The following is a 20,522-nucleotide window of genomic DNA, read 5'->3' as shown; positions in this document are numbered from 1 at the left end:
GTTCCAGCGGGATTGGCGAGCTATACCTCTCAGTTTACCTTCGGATTATCATGTTATGGTTTCATGTTCGGGGGTCGGGAGACTTTGCAATGTTGTGGGTATTAGATCTTGGTTATGTAAATGGCTATTACCTATTATTATGCGTGGTGTTATAAATTTCATATGTTGCAAGATTTTATTTGATTTGAGAAAAGCAAAAATCATATTATTCTTCGATACATTTTCGTTATGTATATTTGTGTCATGATTTGAGCGCCAGCATGATTATGAGTATTATGTGAGTCAGCGGGTTCGCTCGGCCCTAAATAAGGGTCGGGTGCCCATCACACCTATCGGATTAAGGGTGATGAACTTACCATCAAGAGATACAATTTAATCAATTCCTTTATCTTGATTCATTCAATTGTCCAGTTCACAAACATGGTGAACTTATCATCTACATTTAATCAATCAACTCTACTTGTATCCATTATCATATATATATATATATATATATATATATATATATATATATATATATATATATATATATTCTGATAACGTAGCCTCAACGAAGTGACTTACCTCTGTGACTTCCCATATCATCACTCACTTTCTCCCATCGAAACCGTGCTTCGCCGAAATCAAAGGTTCGTATAAGGAATCTCATTTCCTATGACACAGCTCTATCGCACTGATCTTAGATGTAAAGAAGAGTAACCACCCTAGATGCCCCGTAGCCTCCGTTTATAAATGTGGCGCGCTTCACACCATAAACGGACTCTACTGACACGACTTTGCGTACAACCCCTAGGACGAATCGCTCGATACTAATTTGTCACACCCCAACTTTTGATAGGGCATGATGGGCACCGACCCTTACTTAAAGGCCGAGCGAACCCGCTGGTTCTCATTATACTCATAATCTTACTGGACTCTTAAATCATGAAATGAGTGCATAATGAAAGCTTTTCAAAAACATGTTTTTTTCGTCTTTCTCAAATCAAGTAAAATTTGTAATCATATGAAATTTGTAACATAATGCATAATGATACATCGACTTACTGGAGCTTACAAGACGACATGTTATATACGTGACTCGTCGCAAAGTCTCTAACATAAATCAAGATACCATAACATAGATACTCGACTCGCAACACCTCGGAAGAAATGGAGCTCGTCAATCCACTGGAACATCTTCTACTAATATCCTCTACTCATCCGTATACACTTGCGTGGCATGAAACGCGCGCCCACGAGAGGTACGTCAATACGAATAATGTCTCGTATGTGTAAGGCATGAATAACAACATAATATAGATATGGAAGGTAACATGGAATAAGAGAGATAACCTGTACATCTGGATGCCTCGTAAGGCGGATATCATGCATGCTCGGCTTTTAAAAAAAAACTTTTTCTTACATACATATATATAATATCATCATCATAACGTACCGTCCTTTTGAACTCGCGTGTAACGTGCACGGCCTTTCGGGACTCCGGTGTGTGCAGGTACCGGTAACGCATCCTTTTGGGACTCGGTGTGTAACGTACCCGGCCCTTTCGGGACTCGGTGTGTAATACCAATTGATTAGTGGTTACACAATAGGTGCCGTACCCGACCGACTAAAACGCGGCTCGGTGTAGTAAAATACATATATATATAAAGCATGCATGAGAGCCCAATCAAAAGCCACAAGTATATCGGAGTGACGTAAGGTCGGTAGCTTCCGATTATATTATGGAATAATCATCATCGCTCTATCTCACCTTGAAGGAACAATTATTATAAGGCGAGATCAACAACAATGAATAAAAATCAAGAAAATCACGAAAATAACTCAACATTCTCATATTCACATTGAAATCATAAGCTTGGGACATTTAAACGTGAAATCATCATCATCGTCGTCGTAATCATCATAGAAACATTCTCATCTTTAGCATCGTCATTAACATTGTAAAAACATGTCCGTTGTTGTTTTCATAAAAGTTTATAGAATCATAAATATTTGACTCGGAAAATAGGGACGTTTTGGAAAATATTTATGGATTATCGAGAAAGAAGTCATGCCTTTGAATCATGAACTCTATGAATCATGAATTTCTAGCTTTTGAGAATAAGAATATTTTTGGAAAACATTTATGGATTCACATAAAGGGATCATGAGACATTTGGAAAACACCTATTGGATTCATAAGAAAGGAATCATGCCTTTTTAGAAGAAAGAGACTAGCCTTAACATACCTTTGGAGCTTACTCTCCGACTTTCCAACTTGCTCCCTGTCGCGCTATTTATTTAGGATCATTCGTCATCTCATAATCTACATAGGCAACCATTCGTATTATCATTAGGGCTCATTGTCACACTTTTATCTTAAGTCTCTAAATAAATTCCTTTTAAGGTCTCCGAAATTCGGACAAAGCATCTCCCCTATTTATATGCCTAGCTCCGAATTCTCAATACCAACAATCAACAACCAATACCAACAACAGAAACAACAACAACCTCATTACTACCAAAATATTCCATCAAATACTCCACATGATATTTTCTCCAACTGCTCCACAAACGAATTCGCTACATAATTATTCCATAAATTTATCTCCGTAAACAAGCCTTAAATGATACCAAAAGAGAAAGATTCATACCTTACTTCCGCTAATACCGCGATATCTCCAATACTTGCCTTACTCCCAAGCCACAAATTCACCGCAACACACTATTATAAGCGTAACTATACGCCGGCGGAACCCGAATCCAGAGATTTTTACTTAACTCGCGTTGAAATTTAATGGAGGGAAGGTTGGAGAACTCTCTATAATTTTTGGGAAATATTTTTGGGCTGGTTTCTTGGCTGAAAATGAGGGGTTAAACCCCTTTATATAGTTGCTCCAAAGTCGGACCGTAGCGATTATTCACCGCCTTCTTAGTGATCGTTCATCCGCGTGGAAATTATTTCGAGACCTAAAACTTTTATACACCGATCTCTTTATTTGCATATTTGGATATGTGCAAAACTCCATACATTCTGTATAACTTATTCAACATCCCAAACTTAGCAAAACTTATTTTATTTTTTTCCGATTCGTTTAACCTCCGACCTTCGCGGCACTTACTTATCACTTGTTGAACATAACATAAACACTTATAACTTCAAATATAATCCTGTCCTTTGAGCTTATGTGACTAACCTATGATGCAACTTAACGCACGAAAATACGGGATGTAACATACCTGTTTAGCCAATTCTGGATTTTTTTGCGATGATAAGATCAGCAAATAATGAGTTGTAATGGAGGTTATGCCTAGCGCCCCCCCCCCCCCCCCCGTTTTTTATAATACAACACTATCCAAAAGAAGACTGGGTAATTGATTTTAAAAAAAGGACAAAAGTCAGATTCTCAATTTTAGCTTTCAAGGCTGTTATTGCAGGCCGAAGGGAATAAGGTTAAAATTTTAAAGGAAAAATTGCTTGGCATAGCTACCTCTAAGAGGTAATTATTGATAATAACTACTATTTAATTTATTTATATTTCGTAGCTATATGATTTTGTAAATTACGCTTCGTAGCTATACCAAATACATAGAGTTATTCCACTGTATCAAGCTTCTCCTTCTCCGGTGCCCTCCGTAAACTCCTCTGGTTCCCTCCGTCGACCACTCAATCTCCTCCTTCCGGTTCTTCACCGTCACCATCATCGCCGGCCCATCATCAACTCCTTCGCTGTCATCAACCACTCCATATCCTTCTTCACCGCCATTGTCCAGATCTAAACTCCTTCGCCGCCTTCGACAAGATCTAAAAGAATTAAACCCTATAGATTTCTCTTTTACGCATTTTTTTTTTTGCAGATCTGTATGAAGTACAATGTATCTTTTGAGTTATTCTTTATTTTCTTAATGTAAATATAGTGTGAATACATTATTCAACGAGGTCGCATTTGTATGATCTCTGGTGGAGTTGTTGCAGATCTTCTGAAGATTGAGTAACTAAACTTTTCTGATTAAATACAATATATTTTTAAAAGGATTTGAATGTATTCTTCATTTTTTTTAGTCGAAATACAGTGGTACTTTGTATTTCTCTGAAGATCTGTCCGATTTTGATTGCTTTCTTCCCTTTTAAATACAGTGTATTTTGTTTTTCGCCGGATATTAGACCGGATTTGATTGTATTCTTCATTTGGTCATTTTCTGAGTGTAAATACATTCAAATACAGTCGAATACACTCAACCTTGCGACGTCCCGACCTTATTGATCAGAGCTCGAATACATTCAAATACAGCCAAAACAAAATGATACATCGATATATGAATACACTAAAATACACAACTCCATCTTGTATAAAAATGCACTCGAATACAATCATTTTGAATACATCCAAATACACGCAACATCAAATAAGGTTGGATACGACTGAGTAGTATATTCAAATACACTCAAATACAAAGAAATTGCCCTAAACTAGCTACGAAATGCAAATACATAAAATGTAGCTACGAATTGTTAAAAGCTTTTAAAAGGTAGTAGTTCCAGTAAGTTGAACTTGTTGCTAGCCCAAGAACAAGCTTATACCCAACAGTGAGTCTGAAATATTTTCCTTCACATAGTAAGCCCGGGTTTGCTGTTATATGGGTAGCCCAATAATTAGACCTTTTATGCAGTTAGGTTGCCTGTGTATGGTCTTGTTTAGAAAATTCTCTAACAATATAAATTAAATAAATAATATTTTAAATCATTTAATTATCTAATTAATTATCTTTAGTAATGCTAATCAAGATTGGGCAATTTGCACGATTACCCTTCATATGGACTGGTTTTTAATTTTTGTCCCTCAATTCGCTGGTCTTTAATTTTCGTCCTTCGGTTAACAAGGTGGCCGAAAATACTTCGAGGTTCTGGATTCGAAACCTAGCAGAGTTAATAATAATAATAATTTTGCAAGGCATAGGTTTCTATGAACCCATGCCTATTCAGGTGAAGTTACATAGAACCTATGCCGGACACAGCTGACTTTGCCTTGTAAGACAAACTTTAGTTATGCTTTAAGGCAAAGTTTGCCGCACAAGGCAGCCTTTTTGCAAAACCCTTACCTTGCAAACTTTTTTTTTTCTTTGACTGAGCGGGGTTCGAACCCAGAACCTCGGGATATTTTCGGTCACCTTTTTAAGAGAAGGCCAAAAATTAAAGACCAACAATTTGAGGGCCAAAAATTAAAGACCACCCCAAAGAAGGCCAATCCGCGCAAAAAAGGGATCAAGATTAGCGCTAATACACAGGGTGAGGCCTTTCAAATGATTTGGGCCAAATAAACCGACTACGCCAGCCCAGCGTCATCAGATTCTTAAGCTGCCCAAACTTTTACTATTTACCAAGCTGACCAAGCAAATAATCAAATCAATCCAAAGTGTTAAGAAAATCTTTTAAACATCTTGAATCAAAACACATAAATAGAAAGGACAAACTACGCATTTGTATGATCTCTTGTGTATATTGAAATTAGGATTGTGATTACAGGTCAAGATAAATGAAATAATAATAAGCAAAACATGGGCAAAATAAACGAAGTGGACACAATTTTATCCAAAAACTACTTCAAATTAATATAAATCAATTAAAATGACCATGCTAAAATCACAGGACTAAGGGGTGTCTAACACCTTTTGCGATCAACATTCCTTACCTTGGATTTCTTGTTAGCTGACAAAAAAAAAATATAAAGAGTCAAAATTTTCATTTAGTTAGCAATTCAAATATGGCGACTTTAATTGGTGTCTCCAAATAATAGATAATCTCTTTCCGCAATAATCACTTTAATTGAAAAAACTTTTAATCCTCGATAAAAACAATAAAATACATGAGGTTCGGATAAATAGGGGTGTAAGAACTTCTTAGAGGGAATAGAAAAATTAAGTTCCATGAGTGACATAATCTCCTCTCTACCTCCTATCACCTCACTCCGACTCCAACCCCCCAGCCTTTACCCCCTCACCCACAACCCTTCCAACCACTACCCTTACCCCTATAGTGTTTTTCTAGATTATATATAAATGCTCTTGCAGAATATTTTCTATTTACCTACTACATTTATTTATAAAAAAAAAAAAAAAAAAAAGGGGGGGGGGGGGGGGGGCGGTTAAGAAAACCACCAATCTTCATTAAAAGCATTTTCCTTTCAAATCAAATAAACCCTCAATGAGGACCCAGAGAACGTAAGAGCTAAATGTAAGTATGAAAATGCTGCTAGCAAGAGGAAGTAAAGACCAAAGGCAAAAGAAAGTACCAAAGTTCACAAACCAACCAAAATACACAAGTGTTTGATGAGAATGGGAAAGGCAAAACGATTCCACTTGCAGATTTTTTGCCTAAACGATATAAAGGCAACTAAGAGGTTGATCCATAAAGTATGATTAACAAAAAAGGGGTGTTACTGATCTAAGTTTGTATCCGTTCCTACATTGATGTGCAAATTATCAGACAAAAGACCAATTGATGAACATGAAACATATACAATGGGCATCTTCTTCTTCATTCAATACTTTCCAAGCGACAGCTCTCTCATATGATATTGGCCTTCCCATACTTGATAAACAGATACCACCTTGAAGACAAGCAAAACCCTGCAACAAGATAGATAAAAAGTGATATCCAGTTAGTGAAGTTAACTACATTGAAACTTGCAAGATTCTAGCTCGTACAGTAGCAATTACGCTTTGGTTACTTAGCAGAAGGACAATAGTTTTGGAGTATGTGACCATTTCATCCAAAAGATTAGGTTGTCGGATAAAGCACACTTTTATTTGGAAATTCTCTGCCTAGTCCGATATCATGTTGAAGTGTGTGATCATTCATCCAAAAGCTTAAGTTGTTAGATAGAGCACACTTTTATTTAATTATATTCTCAACAAATAGATAGCCTGGCTGCTCACGCAGTCTTACCAACAAAAGAAGCAGGTCGGGTTCTTAACAGATAGAGGAACAAGAGAATGAAATTGCTAGGTATTATACCCTTCAGACTAGGTGATAATGCACATACCTGCTGCATTATCTGTGGAAGCTCAGAGAAGAGCGCCTTTCTTCCATTGTCGTCGAAAATCTTTTCGAGAGTAATATCTTGAAGGGCTACCAAGGTGGTTTCTAGCATGTCAAGGCCTGCCTCATTCGCGAATGTGAAAACTGGCAGTTGCTGCCATAAAAAATCAGGTTAAGAAAACCACTAAACTGAATCTTGAGTGAAACTTTGAAACATGTTTTAAGTATAATTCTTGTAGGAACCGGATGGTAAATCTCAAACTGTGACTTAATTGAACTTTATGAATACTAGAAATTAGATTTCTAGATTAATACCTGCAAAGAGCAACACATGAGAGCATCTGAGTGATCCCAAATTTCTTTCAGGATGGATTCACTTCCTCCACTAACAGATTTGAGCAGATCCACGCCTAAGAAGAACCTGAAAGAAAAGATAAAATATAAGAATTGCAAATATTCACGCAATAATAGCCGTAAACTCTCAGATTAAAGGGTAGAATTATCATAATAAAAGCAAGCAATGTTAAAGATATTAGAACCAGTCAGAGATTGTTCAAGTAGTTTCTTGATGCTTATAATCCGAAAAAATACATCTTATCTATCCCCACTAACACTGTCTTGCTCCGAGACTATGGTATTTTTTTTCCCCCTACTCAGCATATATTGATGAACCCATCAGCCACCAAGCTTCTCTTTTAGGATGATCTATTTTGGTGTCCATAACAAAATGAAGAGACTTCTATATTACTTAAACACCAGACAGCATCAGAACTTTAGAATGGGAAACAGAAGTATCTACTCTTTGAGGTTATACTAGGTTGCAATATATGTAAACCAAGCAACATATACCTATAGCTTTGGCAAATCCAACGGGCAAGGGTCTGGGCTTCAGGTGTGCCAGGTGGAGACCTTAGACCAGGAAGAGAACCAATACGTGATGGAGAAAGAGCCAGAGCAACCCTCTGAACAGATGATATGATACTGCGGACATATTGACGTGCCATGGCAGCTATGTTTTCTTGAAGATGGATCTCAAATGCAAATTGAAATGCTATTGTCATAACCGATTTGGTGCAACCAGAGTTCTTGGAATAATCCCCAGTAGGTCGACTTCCAGCCTCAAGAGTTGATGCAAGATCCAGTGTGCGGTTTGGACTGGAGGCATCCTGCATTGATTTGAGAAATAAATTAACAGAACTTTGCGAGAAAACTTGCAATTCCAGACTACATATGGCAAGTATACTCACCGCCTTGGAGTCCAGAGGAATGATACGAAAACCAGAGGGAAGGAGAGGAGCATCATCAGCAAAAGAGGCATCAATAGGAGCAAACATGAGCTCTGCACATGCTCCAACGGCATTCTCATCCACTCCATTACAAAGCTGTGCATTTCAAAAACAAGGTCCGTTAAGCATAGAGGTGGCCGAAAGTATAACACAAAGGGTTAAAGAATGTACAGAAGATTGAGGGCAGTTGGGACTATTCAACTAACATATATAGATGATGCATCACAGGCTTAAGGTTAGAAGTTTCATAAAATGATAAGAGTAACACCGAACTATAACACTCACAAGTGAAAGTTAATTTTTAGCTTGCTAGGAACAATAACTCTTGCACCAACATCCAAACTAGGTAAGAAATAAAGTCCAACAGCAAAAAATATCCAAGTTCAAGAAGTGAAGAATATAATCTTGCGGGGGATAGTGAACTACAATTCTACTGTATCACATGATATGCTAAAATCCAGTAACTAGCTGGCCCACCAAGGATTTAAATTAAATAAATTAAAAGTAGAACTATCACACTAGACACGAGCTTTCCTAAATGAATATTTATATACAGAACGGAAATCATGAGAAAACTAGTTCAGGAACAACGTAGAGTGATGCAAATTATTTTGAGAATGAAAACATACTTGCAAAAGGAAGATGTCACCAGGCATCATCATGTCGTCTTGATAGTGGCCAATGCTTTCAAGTCTTATCACCTCCATAAACTGTTCCAGAGGCAAGAAATATTAATAATACACTAACCTACAAAACATAATCTATGCAATTGCAAAAGAAAAGAATGAGGAGTTATGGCAAAATAGTAAATATAATTCCGAACTAGTCGCTTGCCTCTTCATGTTCAATAGTGTGAGCCAGCGGAAGAATGATTTGTCCACCAAAACCTCCTGTTCGAGTGACTGGTATGCTGCATGGACCAGATTTAACTGCAGCAGCTGAATAAGCATCAATACCACTGTCTGCCCATTCTGATCGATGTTCCCGCAAGAACCTTAGCAGAATGGCAGGAGGTACGTTCTGCCAAAAAAGAAGAGATGTGATGAAACAGATGTTCTATATAAAAAAGAAAATGTGTGTGAATAAAAAGTAGAACTAGAACAGAAGCTTTCGAGGAACTAAAAGAGAAAATGTGTGTAAATAGATTGCTAAAACTGAATATGGTCCAGAAGCTCACATAGCGGTCACAGACTGGATTAAGAGAAAATATCTATAGAACATGTAGAGTTTCCAGATATAATTCCATTGAAGAAAAATGAAACTCTTACACCTCAAAGAGAGCATCTTTGTGCCCATCTTTTATTCCGCTTACTAACGCATATGCATATAATATTTGTTGAAACTTTGTAAAACCTTGAAAATTGAAGCCTCGATAATTAATCCCTCCACTCCAGAAAGAACAACGCGGTGCAGAGTACGACATATAAAGTAACCTAATTTTCAACGTGATTTCGCATATTAAATCCTCGACTTTTTTTAAATGAAAATTTAAACTATATAGAACTACATAACCCCACTATGTTATATTTTGAAAATAATTGAATAAATAGCAGTCAAAAGAACAATTGTTCGACTCCCCAAAATAATAATCACTTACGATAGCTAAATGTAGCAATACTGACAAATCACAAAATTTATAGTTTCAACAAAACTCAAAATGCTCCTCGTGCAAATTTCAACTCTTTCTAGATTAACCAAGAAACTGAAACGTCATCGCTTGCCCATGCTTAAACCTTGGTAATGAAATAGAAATTTTATGAAGACAGTTCCTTTATTTTAGACGAATTTTACTGCTCCTATTAAATCAGATTTTCATGCATGATGAATTAAGAAGGTGACGCATGATCTTAGTAGTATTTGGAAACTCTCCTCCAGAAAACAAATTTGAATAAATGAAAAAATATTTAAGAAAAACCAACACCAAAAAATGCATTTGTTATCACGACATAGTAAATTGGTACCTGTAGAAGCATAGAAGCCTTGGCACATAGCACAGCACTGCTCATTGATGGAAATCCATTGGCGTAAGAGAGATTTGCACCCATCAATTTGCTGGGCGATGAGTTGACAAGAATAGTAACATCATCCATACCATCAGTTTCAAGCATAGACCATCCCTCATCAGTAAAACCATTAACGGCCTCGTTAAAACCCCTTCACAATGTGAATTAGAAGTTTAGTCACAAATAGAATAAAAATGTGAAGATGTAAGAAAAGATCAGGAATTGAAAGACTAACTTGCTCAATCTTTGACCAAGCGCGCGCAAAGCTGCAGGTCTTCTTCCCCAACCAGTGACAGTAGGATGAGAAATTTCTTGAGAAATTTGTCTCAAGTGACGTAATGCCTGAAATATTTTAAGTAGCAGCATTAATCAGGAATTTACATGTGGCTGATAAAAGAAAGAGAAATAAGATTTTCTATATAAATTTAATCGTACCGCCATAGTTGTCCTCTGTGACAGCAGCATTGATGACTCATACAGTGGACGCAACACTTCAGGCACACTCCATGGCTGGCAAAGGTTATTAGCAGCATTTATTAGAAAATTGATGGGGAGAAGTATTATCATGTAATTAACAAGTTAACACACCTCTAAATCCATATGGTCAACTATGTGAATGATAGAACCACCCCCTTCACAGGGTCGTATCAGATATCCACTTGGCAGTATATCTGCTCTCACGAAACTCTGCACGGGTGGCATACTAGGACCATTCTGAGTGTTGTTCAGAGATCTCTCACATACCTAGAATAGAAATATGTGCATTGCATCCACATAAGGTTACATCTTATGTGTGACTTTCAATTGCAATAAGGTAACGCCTATTATTTGATTGTTTTACTAGGAACATAATAACCATTATACATACCACAAGGCTACCATCTTCCATAACAGATGTATACCGCATTAACCAGAAGTCACGAGCTGGTGCCAGTGTAGTAGGTGCATAGAGCTGAAACAAATCAGAAAACTATATTCAGTGAAAAGTTGTGTTACACTAACAAAAGAAAAGGACAGGAATTAATTTTTTTAAAAGTAACCTGCATGTATAGCAATTCAATGGTTCCACCGGTCCCAGTGGACATCACATTGAGAACATCCACCGCTCGGCAGTCACGAAACCACGACGGTCTATCTTTAAGGATTTCAGCAACCTTTAATAAACAGAAGAACAATTATACTTTGCATTCCAATAGAAAAACACAAAATTAAATTGACCAAGTTATTTAGGATGAAACTTACTCTTGTAGGCTCTAGACCCACAAGGCCACAAGCACGCGAGGCTACTCCTGAGCAACCATGAGAAATAGCAATGATTCCAATGGAATCCGGACCAGGCTGCAGACATGAAAGAGAGATATTTTTAAGATTATAATGACAAGATGATCTGCAAAAATTAGCTATGGTATGTAATTAAATGTTGTAAAAGTAATTAGTGTGCACATGATCAAATCCTCTAGACTTTCCTACAGGTAGAAATTATCATTAAGAACAAAGATTATAAATACTAGCAATGTATTGATGCAACTTAAAAGTTATAAGAGCTGTCAAAACTTAGATAACTGATGACCTCAATAACATAAGTGGAGCAAGAAGAATAAGTAAGAAATATCTTTCTGATCCAAGAAATATCTTTTTGATCCTTTTTAATAAAAAATGATTTTGATCAATTGATGATAAAATTAAGAGGAAGAAAAAAAGGGAACTCACTGCAGAAAGGATTTTCTACATGCAGTTCTTCTACCAATAGATTTAAGGGACTGAATAATAACCAAAGAAATAATGTCATGAAAGTACAAGTCTAAAACATTTATTATTAAAGAACTGTGACTAAAGGAGTCATTTACCACATTAACAAATCTATAAACAACACTCCAAAAATTTGATCATGACATCTATGAATTGAAAGATAGGGAAGGGCACAAACCTTCATCCCAGGCATTTGGACCCACTCCACAGCGGTTCCCGTTGCCTTTGATAAAAACTCTGTTAAAGTTTCCTCTGCTAAGGACAATAGTCTGGAAAATATTCAAATGTGAGTATACAAGGTAGGGACAAAAAAAAAAAAAAAGGGATTGGACTCAGAGAACGTCTACTTACCCCGCAGGGCTTGCATCCCTTGGCGGACGCTGAGGGGTCAAGTTGTGTTGACCACTCGTCACCACAGATTCACAACTATTGTTATCTGTGGTGGGAAGGGCTGCCTGGAATTTTGAAGTATCACAGTTAGGAAAAACTAAGTTATCGGGGAACAAAAAGAAAGAAAATTTTCCAGCTCGCACTAATTCTTAAAGATTGAAACATTAAGTTGTATTGAACAAAATGAAAAGACAGACACAAAACCGATTTTGTATATTTTCTGTATACAGTATGTATAGTATACGAATATTTATACTTAATAGACAAAACCTATAAATTTGCAGGCTATTATTCTTTTAAGCGGTCCATAATTATCCCAAGATTTAGATTGCTTACAGTTTGAGTCTGTTGGCGGAAAAAGCTATTCTCATACACCAACTGTGAAACTTGCTTCTGCAGCCTATCATTCTCTTCCATCAACAGCTTATTCATTGCTGTCAATTTTCTGTTCACAGCTTGAAGCCGCGATGATTCTTTGCGTTGCTTCTCTCTACATCTGCATTTACACAAACACAATACCTTAATCATCTGAATGATTCAATACAGTAATAATGAAAAATAAAGAAAGCGCACTACAAAAGAAAACTGGAATTAGCTAAAAACTCCACCGCTAATCCTTAGCTAAATTGCTTATAGCTAACAGAATTTCTTGATAATCCATCTCTAATATGTCGGTAAATAAGATTAGAGACAGATTTTGCTGTTTAGCTACAAAATTTATCCGTCGCTAATTCTTGTTTTTTAAAAGTAGTGTGCATCTTTACTATAATCTAACAAGATAATTTTGTGGGATATACCTTCTGTTCTGGAACCAAACTTTGATCTGTTTTGGCTCGATGTTGGATAGAATCGGACACTCTCGAATCAGCTGCTGACGACGGAGTGAACTGGGCTTTGGACATTCATGATACACCCTTTCCAAAGCCTCTACCTGCTCAGGTGTGTACCTAACATATTTCCCACTGTCCATCCCCAGTTTGTCTTTACAGCTTGATGTCACGGCCATCATGACTTCAATAAAATTATCAATTTTGAGAACCAAAAATAAATTTAGTACTACAGTAGTATATAGGTAACAAACAAATTTCAATATACAGAGATCCCTTGCTTCATCTTCATTTCCAACATCTTGTATATTACAACTGCTTACTCTCTTTCAAGAAAATTCATACACCACAAATCCCAAATTCAAAATTATTCTCCCTTGTTACCAAACCATGAAATAAAATTTATACAAGAGAGGACACAAAAAGAATTTTTTTCTTGCTTTGCTAGGATGAAAGCACTACTAAAGCTTTCTTGGCTTCCCTACTATAAGAGACTTTATCTTTATGCTTTTGCAGATGATTTAAACACTTGCAGTTGTACAAACTTGACAAACTTTTTTCAAGTCAAATGATAAAACTATCTATAAACAAAGGATTTAACAGCTAAATCCCTTCCAACCCACTTAACCCCAACATTTTCTACATGTGTATATAAGGATATAGATATGTTAGTATAGAGACAGATACAAGTAGCTAGTATTAAAGTATTTTAGAATCCCATGTGGGAATTAAAAACATTTGGATATATACAAATACAATGAAACTTGTGTCTGAAGCATAGAAACTTTCAAAGCCTTAGAAATCAAGAAATGTAAGAAGAGAGAAAACACGCAAACATGTACATAAAGATATTAAGGGACACAAGATTTGCTACCTTGTGTTAATTTTCTGTGCAACCAAAAACGCTGTCGTCGTATTACCACACAGTCCCTTCAAAAACACGTAAAGTTAAGCACAAAACATAGATCTTTCTTCATTGGATCACGGAGTTACAATTTCCCACAAACTTCTTCTTCTTTCAACTCTAAACTCAAGAAACAAAAATAATAAAAGCTCAATCTTTCTCTATGAATTCAAGAAACAGTTAAGAATGAGATGGCAGTGGTGGTGTTTTTTATATTATTTTATGTATACAAATGGGAGAGTTAAAGAGAAGTGGGGAAAGAGGAAGAAGATATGAGAAAGACCATTTTGGTTACTTTGCATATAAAATCAAATGGTGTTGCTGTAGTGCTGTTTGCTGTTTAAGTAGGGGTATTTCTTTTTGTCTTTTTTTTTTTTCTTTTTCTTTCAAGGAGAGGTTGGAGAGAAAAGATAAAGGAGTTGAAAGGAGCAGAAGAGTGTGTTTGTGTTTTGTTTTCTCAATGGTATCTTTTTCCCTGCAAAACTTACCATCTGTCTGTCCTAAAACATCAGAATAATAAGATGGGAATGTGACAGACACAAAAGAAAGAAAAAGGCATAAAATCCCACTTTCAGTTGGTAGAGCGTCTTGTAAGCCTGCTCTGTCTTCCCCTTTTGACATTAATTCCCCCTCCCACTCCTATAATATAATTTGAGTACATCTTACTCTTCCTTTCTTTTTTTCCTTTTGGCTAGATAGACCAGATAGTAAAATTTTATTTAGACATTTGATTTACATTTGTTTTGATTGAACATATGACACATAATAAAACATTTTTATTAGATACTTGCGACTTAAAATTTTAGAAAAGCTTCCTCGTTTATGCGCTCAAGCATCCACTACGTGGATGAGTTAACCATTTAAAATAACTCAGTTTCTTTAATTATACATATTAACCTTGATAAGCATAAAACTGTATCATGTTCTAATTGATGTTGATGTATATACTTGAAAAAGAAATATTTTTATGTGATTAACTAATCTACGTAATTGACGCTTGAAAACAACGCATAAACTTTTTAAACTATGAGCCAAAAGTATTACAGGAATACTTTATCATTTGTTCAGGTGCTCAGTTGGAAAGGGATATGATTCAAGTGTCTAAATAAATTTAATGACAAGTTTAAAGTGTATTAGTATTCCGCATTTCTGTTTTTGGTATTAAATTTGTTTTTAAAATCATATCATAATTTTAATAGAAAAAAGAGAATTTGTTTTGACCTAAGTATATATTAGGACCCGTTTGGTCATGAGAATTGTTTTTTAATTTCCGACTAATTTTTTACATTATTTCAAAATTTGTGTTTGGTTAAAAAAATTGCTAAATTCAACTTGAAATTGGAATCCAAATTTGGACAAGTGCTCCATACCTATTTTCCAGCTCCTTCTTCATAAATTTCAAATAAAATCTTCTATTCTTCCTTTGAAAAAAGTATAATCAAATAAAATTTCAACTTCAACTCTAATTTTATAAATTTTAAATAAAGTGAAAAATATTTGAAATTTATGACCAAACGTGTAATAAATGAAGAGTGATTGAATATTTCCTAGAAGTGTAATACAACCTGTGGTAAACTAAAAGTTTGCTGGCAAATCAAAATGCATGAGGCCTACTGGCCTGCAAGGTAGGGGTTCAACTGAACCCCAAACTTTTGACGCGGAATTTAAATTTATGTGTAAAAAATAATTAAAATTACAATAAATAGTAGATATGAACTCCTAACTTTAAAAATATAATGGGTTCAATGTTAACAATCTTAAGATTGAACCCATAAAATTTAAATTCTGAATCCGCTTCTGAATTCATGAATAGTGCAGAACACGTATGCCATTTCCCTATCAACATGGTTTTATTTTTCAGGTCAACCTTGTCAAATAGTATTAGTGTTACGTCGTATTTATAGATTTTGCACTACATATAATCATGTTCAAAAGCCTTTTATTTTTCTATTTTAATTTGCTAAAGAAAATGGTGGTAAGAGTGTGAAAACAAGGAAGGATGAGGGGTATATGTTCTAATGACATATGTCATGCTTACGTGGGAAATAGGAAAATATAGTAACAGAACCTTAGGTTAAAAAAAGCAAAAGAGAGATTGCTTAGGGGGGTGAAAAGCAAAGCGAAAAAAAAGAAGACAGAATAATGAGGATGTTTTGCATGCGCCCCCTCGACTTTTGTATTTTCCCTATACACCTATTCTATATATCTCTCTCATCACTGTCACTATCATCATTATCATGATTATATCTGCCTCATACATGGCATGTACACAACAAGCATGACATAAAACAAGATTTTCAGTTCTTGTTTTTTGTTAAAAAAGTATCTTGTTTAATGTTACATCCATGTGATGGTACAAGAATAAAACCGAAAGTTTCGATCTTTAAAAGCTACGGAGTATTATCCATGCTTCTCTTGTTTTTGTTTATCTTTTCCTTTGATCTTTTGGCTGGTTTATGCGGAACTTAAAACAACATTCGGATAGTTAAGAATCACCTCTCCTTAATGGCTAACTTAATTAAATAGAACTATAGAAGTAATCACCTCTACTTAATTAAAAATAATTGAGCATAATTAACCGTGTTAATTAGTATAGTTAGAACAACTCATCTCAAATAGATCGATCAAACAAAAGAAAGTCGAGAAACATAAAGAATGCACGCCAACAAAAGAACCGAGACTTGATAAATTTATATTTCCTCCTTCCGAAATTACTTGTCACTTTTGTCAATTTGACTAATTAATTTCTGAAGTTAAATTAGATTAGATTAATTTAATATTTTAAAATTAAAATTTTAGATACTAAAAAACTATACGATGTACAATAAATAACCATTTTTCTCATATTAATATAAAAAAAAACATTTTAAATTGTCAGTCAAAGCTCATATATTTTGACTTTCGAAATATTAAATGTGACAAGTATTTTAAGACGGAGAAAATAGCACACATCATTAACTGGTCCAGCTCGAATAAGAGCAATAGTATATCCTATTGTTGATGATAATTGACATTATTGAAGTTCACTTCCCTTAATCCGGAGATTCTCCATGCATAGATGCAATGGATCTGGAAAGAAAAAAACGTATGAGTGGATAACAAAAAGAAAAGTAAAATGAAAAACAGAGGCACAACCCGACAAAATAGAAATTACTTCGTCAAACTCCCAAATTCAATAACGTTCAGGAAAATTTATTTACAACATATAACATCTATTTCTAATCACACTGATGGTGCATAGATAGATATGGTTACAATGTTGCATCGTTTGTCAAAGGATTAAAAGATCATATAATAGAATCCTAAGTAAAAGAATATTGACATTTATGGTGGACATCATTAGTAGGTCAAATGATGTTCTCTTTTTTTCACCCCTTTATTTCCTTGTTGGTAGAAAGAATAACATCAAGATTTCCTAGTTGACATCTTCCGACAATATCGAGAAATGACAAGAAAAGAGTATCCAAACTTCATTTCTTGCCAAATCATAGTATCATTGGTTGAAAAGGATTATATCTCTTTTCATTTACTCTATCTCTTTTCATTTACTTTATGTGCGATGAGTATATTTGTTGAAATTTTGATTTTTACATATGAATACCTATATTCTTTATCGCTATTATAAATAAACTTTTTAAAACGTCATTGGCATTGTAAGTTTAATTTAAGCTGCCATTGCCTATTTCTCGGAAAGGGTTTTTTCACGCCCAACATCGCTACAAGACAAGTGTGGCAGAATATGAAAATTAAGATGGTAGTGTGTGACCATATAAGATTGAACAATATTGCAAACGGTTAACTAATTAGATATGATAAAGGGTGCAAGTAGATGCAACGTTGCTGTTATTATAATGATTGAAGATACAAAAGGTGAATAATATTCAAGCTAAAATCATATGAATAAAAAAAATTCTTATAAGATGAATTACAATTTTTCAAATACGACGACATCAACTATATAAGAGACTCTTATGTCATGTTGGGCCAACTATGAGACTGAATGACAACTGATTTTATAGAACCCTTAATGTCGCCTTAAAAATAAATTATTTAGTATTAAAAAGAAATGAGTCAAAATAGAGTTGAATGAATAACGAAGACTTGTATAATCGAGTCCAACTAGTGTGATCGGGGGGTAGTTGGTTAATCTATTGATTGATAAAAATGCATATTGTAATAGTTTTTCACTAGTATACCTCGATTTTTTTTTTTTTGTTCCATAATTTCGATGCCGTTGTGTCTCATATATTTTACCCACTACCAAATTAAATCTTAGCAAGAAATTGTATTTTCTTCTGTTGTGAATGAGTATCCTCATGGGCTGAGAAACTATATATATATATATATATTACTTAAATATGGGATAATAACACCATGACCAAGCTACTGGGTTTTTAAGTAATTGATCAATTAAATACTGAAGGTTTATTCGTTAACACTTTTTTTATCATCTATATTCTTTTGACAAAATAATCCAGTTCTAAATCAAGTTAGCTCATTTTTGGACTTCCTAAACTTTAAGGCTGAGAATGTCATTTTCTTCAAACTCTAGTGGAGCTTCATGTCATATGAGCATAAATTAAAATCAAATATAGATTTGGCAATACCGAGAGAAAAACAGAAAGTTTGTCTGTCTTTATGAATCATAAGGGAATAATATATCCTGAAAAAATTGGTATTTGTCCACATCTTAGAGTAATTAATTATTTAACAGTATTGTTTTTATCAAACTTGTGCCTAAAGTTAAGGGATATGGACCATTTCAGATAACAAAGTTAAGAAAGTGAGAGTAACACAGCATATACATATATCGACTTTTTCAAAGCATGCTTGGAAACAATAGTTTATCTTCTGTCATACTTTGGCTCTCAAACTTTTACTTTTAAAATATTAAAAATGGATGCTTAGTATACTCCACAAAGCCGTTATCTTTGATAAAGCTGTGGCCATGGCGAAGTGAGTCTTTGGTAGTGGTCAATTGCAGCTTCAGGTCTTCCTCGAAGGTTTCCAAGGTTTGAATTATTCAAGATTAACATTACTTTAGATACAATGGTTAAAAACTAGTAATTTTATTGAGAGCCCGCGTAAGTTAGCTGATTAAAAGTACCTCATAAATATCAAATGTTGAGAAATATTTTAAGTGCTGAAACTAATTTTATTAGTAATTAATTTTTACGTGTTTGAATAAAAATGCTAAAATTGGTAATAAGTAGTTAATGCGTGTAATAAAAAGGTATTGATAAACACTTTTTTATGTGAAAATGTCTCAAACGTTCTTAAAGTTATTTACAAGAAAACGTAAATAATTAAACTTAAAAGTATTTTATGTAAATAAGGACGAATGACAAAGCTAAAATAGACAATAACTAAAAATTATATTTTAAGAAGAGTATTTCGAAGATTATAAAAGATATTAGCAATAAAATTGTAAAATGTTTTGTCAAATCGTAAGGACTTATAAGATGTAAAACCATAAGTTTGGCTTCCTCAAAATTTTACTTATCGTGCACAATCAAACGCGGTCTATTCTAGAACCACGATCTTCAAAGAAATGACAAAAAAAAAAAATTGCTTTACAGAGGCCAGATGAGTCGATGCCCAGTCTTCTTAAAGATTGTTATTTTCAACACACAAAATGCGTTGGTCATACTCGAGAAAAAACGTTACTCTCTTATCTTTGAAGTTTGAACGTAACGTTTTGCTTGAGAATTATCAATTGGAGTAATGGCAGACAGACCTAAGTGGATTTCAAAATATTTTAACAGTCCACGCACTAACATGTAGACTTCTAAACTGGAAAAACAAAACCGTGTTTCTAACATTACGTTTTCCAGATGATTTTCTTTTCTTTTTACCAATAGAAACTAGTGAATGTATATGGTAAAAATCGGATTTAAGCTAGACCGGTGAGATCGGGAATCGAGGGAAGAAAGAAACAAGCACGAGCATGAAGACTTTCTTTCGGACCGGAGGTAATGCACTAGAAGTGATTGGTCAGAAGAAAGTGGAGGAAATCGTTTGGTCCGGTTTCTCCATGGCCGAGTTGATCGTGGCCGTTAGTCCGGTTCCTCCATGCCGAGTTGATCGTGGCCGTTAGTCCGGTTTCTCCATGGCCGAGTTGATCGTGGCCATTGAGTCCGGTGATCGGCTACAAAAATTGCCATGCGTCGAAGACCGTTCGCCACATTGTGCGCGAATCGTACGGGTGTCAGACCGTACGGCCCAACCTTATCCTTTTAGGGTTTTCTTTATCCTAAAGGGGCTTTATGTTGTATGAAAGGCCCATAAGGGAAAACTATAAATAGGAGGCATTTCCCTACTTTTAAGTTTTAACTTTTCAAGATC

The 20,522-nt window shown here is 35.0% G+C and overlaps 1 protein-coding gene across 2 annotated transcripts; it reads right to left on the bottom strand.

Moving 5' to 3' along the window:
* Positions 1–6,243: 6,243 nt before the first annotated feature.
* LOC132029692 (homeobox-leucine zipper protein ATHB-15-like) lies at positions 6,244–14,781 on the bottom strand. Of its 2 annotated transcripts, XM_059419016.1 has the most exons (19): positions 14,148–14,778; positions 13,244–13,457; positions 12,783–12,942; positions 12,408–12,511; positions 12,235–12,325; positions 11,550–11,645; positions 11,348–11,461; positions 11,176–11,259; positions 10,896–11,051; positions 10,743–10,817; positions 10,543–10,649; positions 10,266–10,458; positions 9,139–9,324; positions 8,934–9,014; positions 8,266–8,400; positions 7,868–8,184; positions 7,334–7,439; positions 7,023–7,172; positions 6,244–6,606 (listed from the first exon to the last, which is right to left on the bottom strand). In XM_059419016.1, exons 2-19 carry the CDS (start codon positions 13,453–13,455, stop codon positions 6,460–6,462), a joined length of 2,514 nt encoding a protein of 837 aa, XP_059274999.1. In that variant the 5' UTR covers positions 13,456–13,457; positions 14,148–14,778; the 3' UTR covers positions 6,244–6,459. The 2 variants fall into 2 exon arrangements, with proteins under 2 accessions (XP_059274999.1, XP_059274998.1); XM_059419015.1 differs by having other exon boundaries at positions 7,868–8,400; positions 14,148–14,781.
* Positions 14,782–20,522: the final 5,741 nt, after the last annotated feature.

This window comes from Lycium ferocissimum, chromosome 9 (assembly GCF_029784015.1).
Source record: "Lycium ferocissimum isolate CSIRO_LF1 chromosome 9, AGI_CSIRO_Lferr_CH_V1, whole genome shotgun sequence".
NCBI classification, from domain to species: domain Eukaryota; kingdom Viridiplantae; phylum Streptophyta; class Magnoliopsida; order Solanales; family Solanaceae; genus Lycium; species Lycium ferocissimum.
This window is presented reverse-complemented; position numbering and strand designations above follow the sequence as displayed.

What these genes read in the sequence shown, in the direction of transcription:
- LOC132029692 (XM_059419015.1), bottom strand. Translation starts at nt 13,455, where the DNA reads ATGATGGCCGTGACATCAAGCTGTAAAGACAAACTGGGGATGGACAGT. An exon ending in GTTTGGTTCCAGAACAGAAG is followed by an intron (nt 12,943 to 13,243) that starts GTATATCCCACA and finishes GTGTAAATGCAG; the next exon opens with ATGTAGAGAGAAGCAACGCA. An exon ending in ACACTATTGAACATGAAGAG is followed by an intron (nt 9,015 to 9,138) that starts GCAAGCGACTAG and finishes CCTCTGGAACAG; the next exon opens with TTTATGGAGGTGATAAGACT.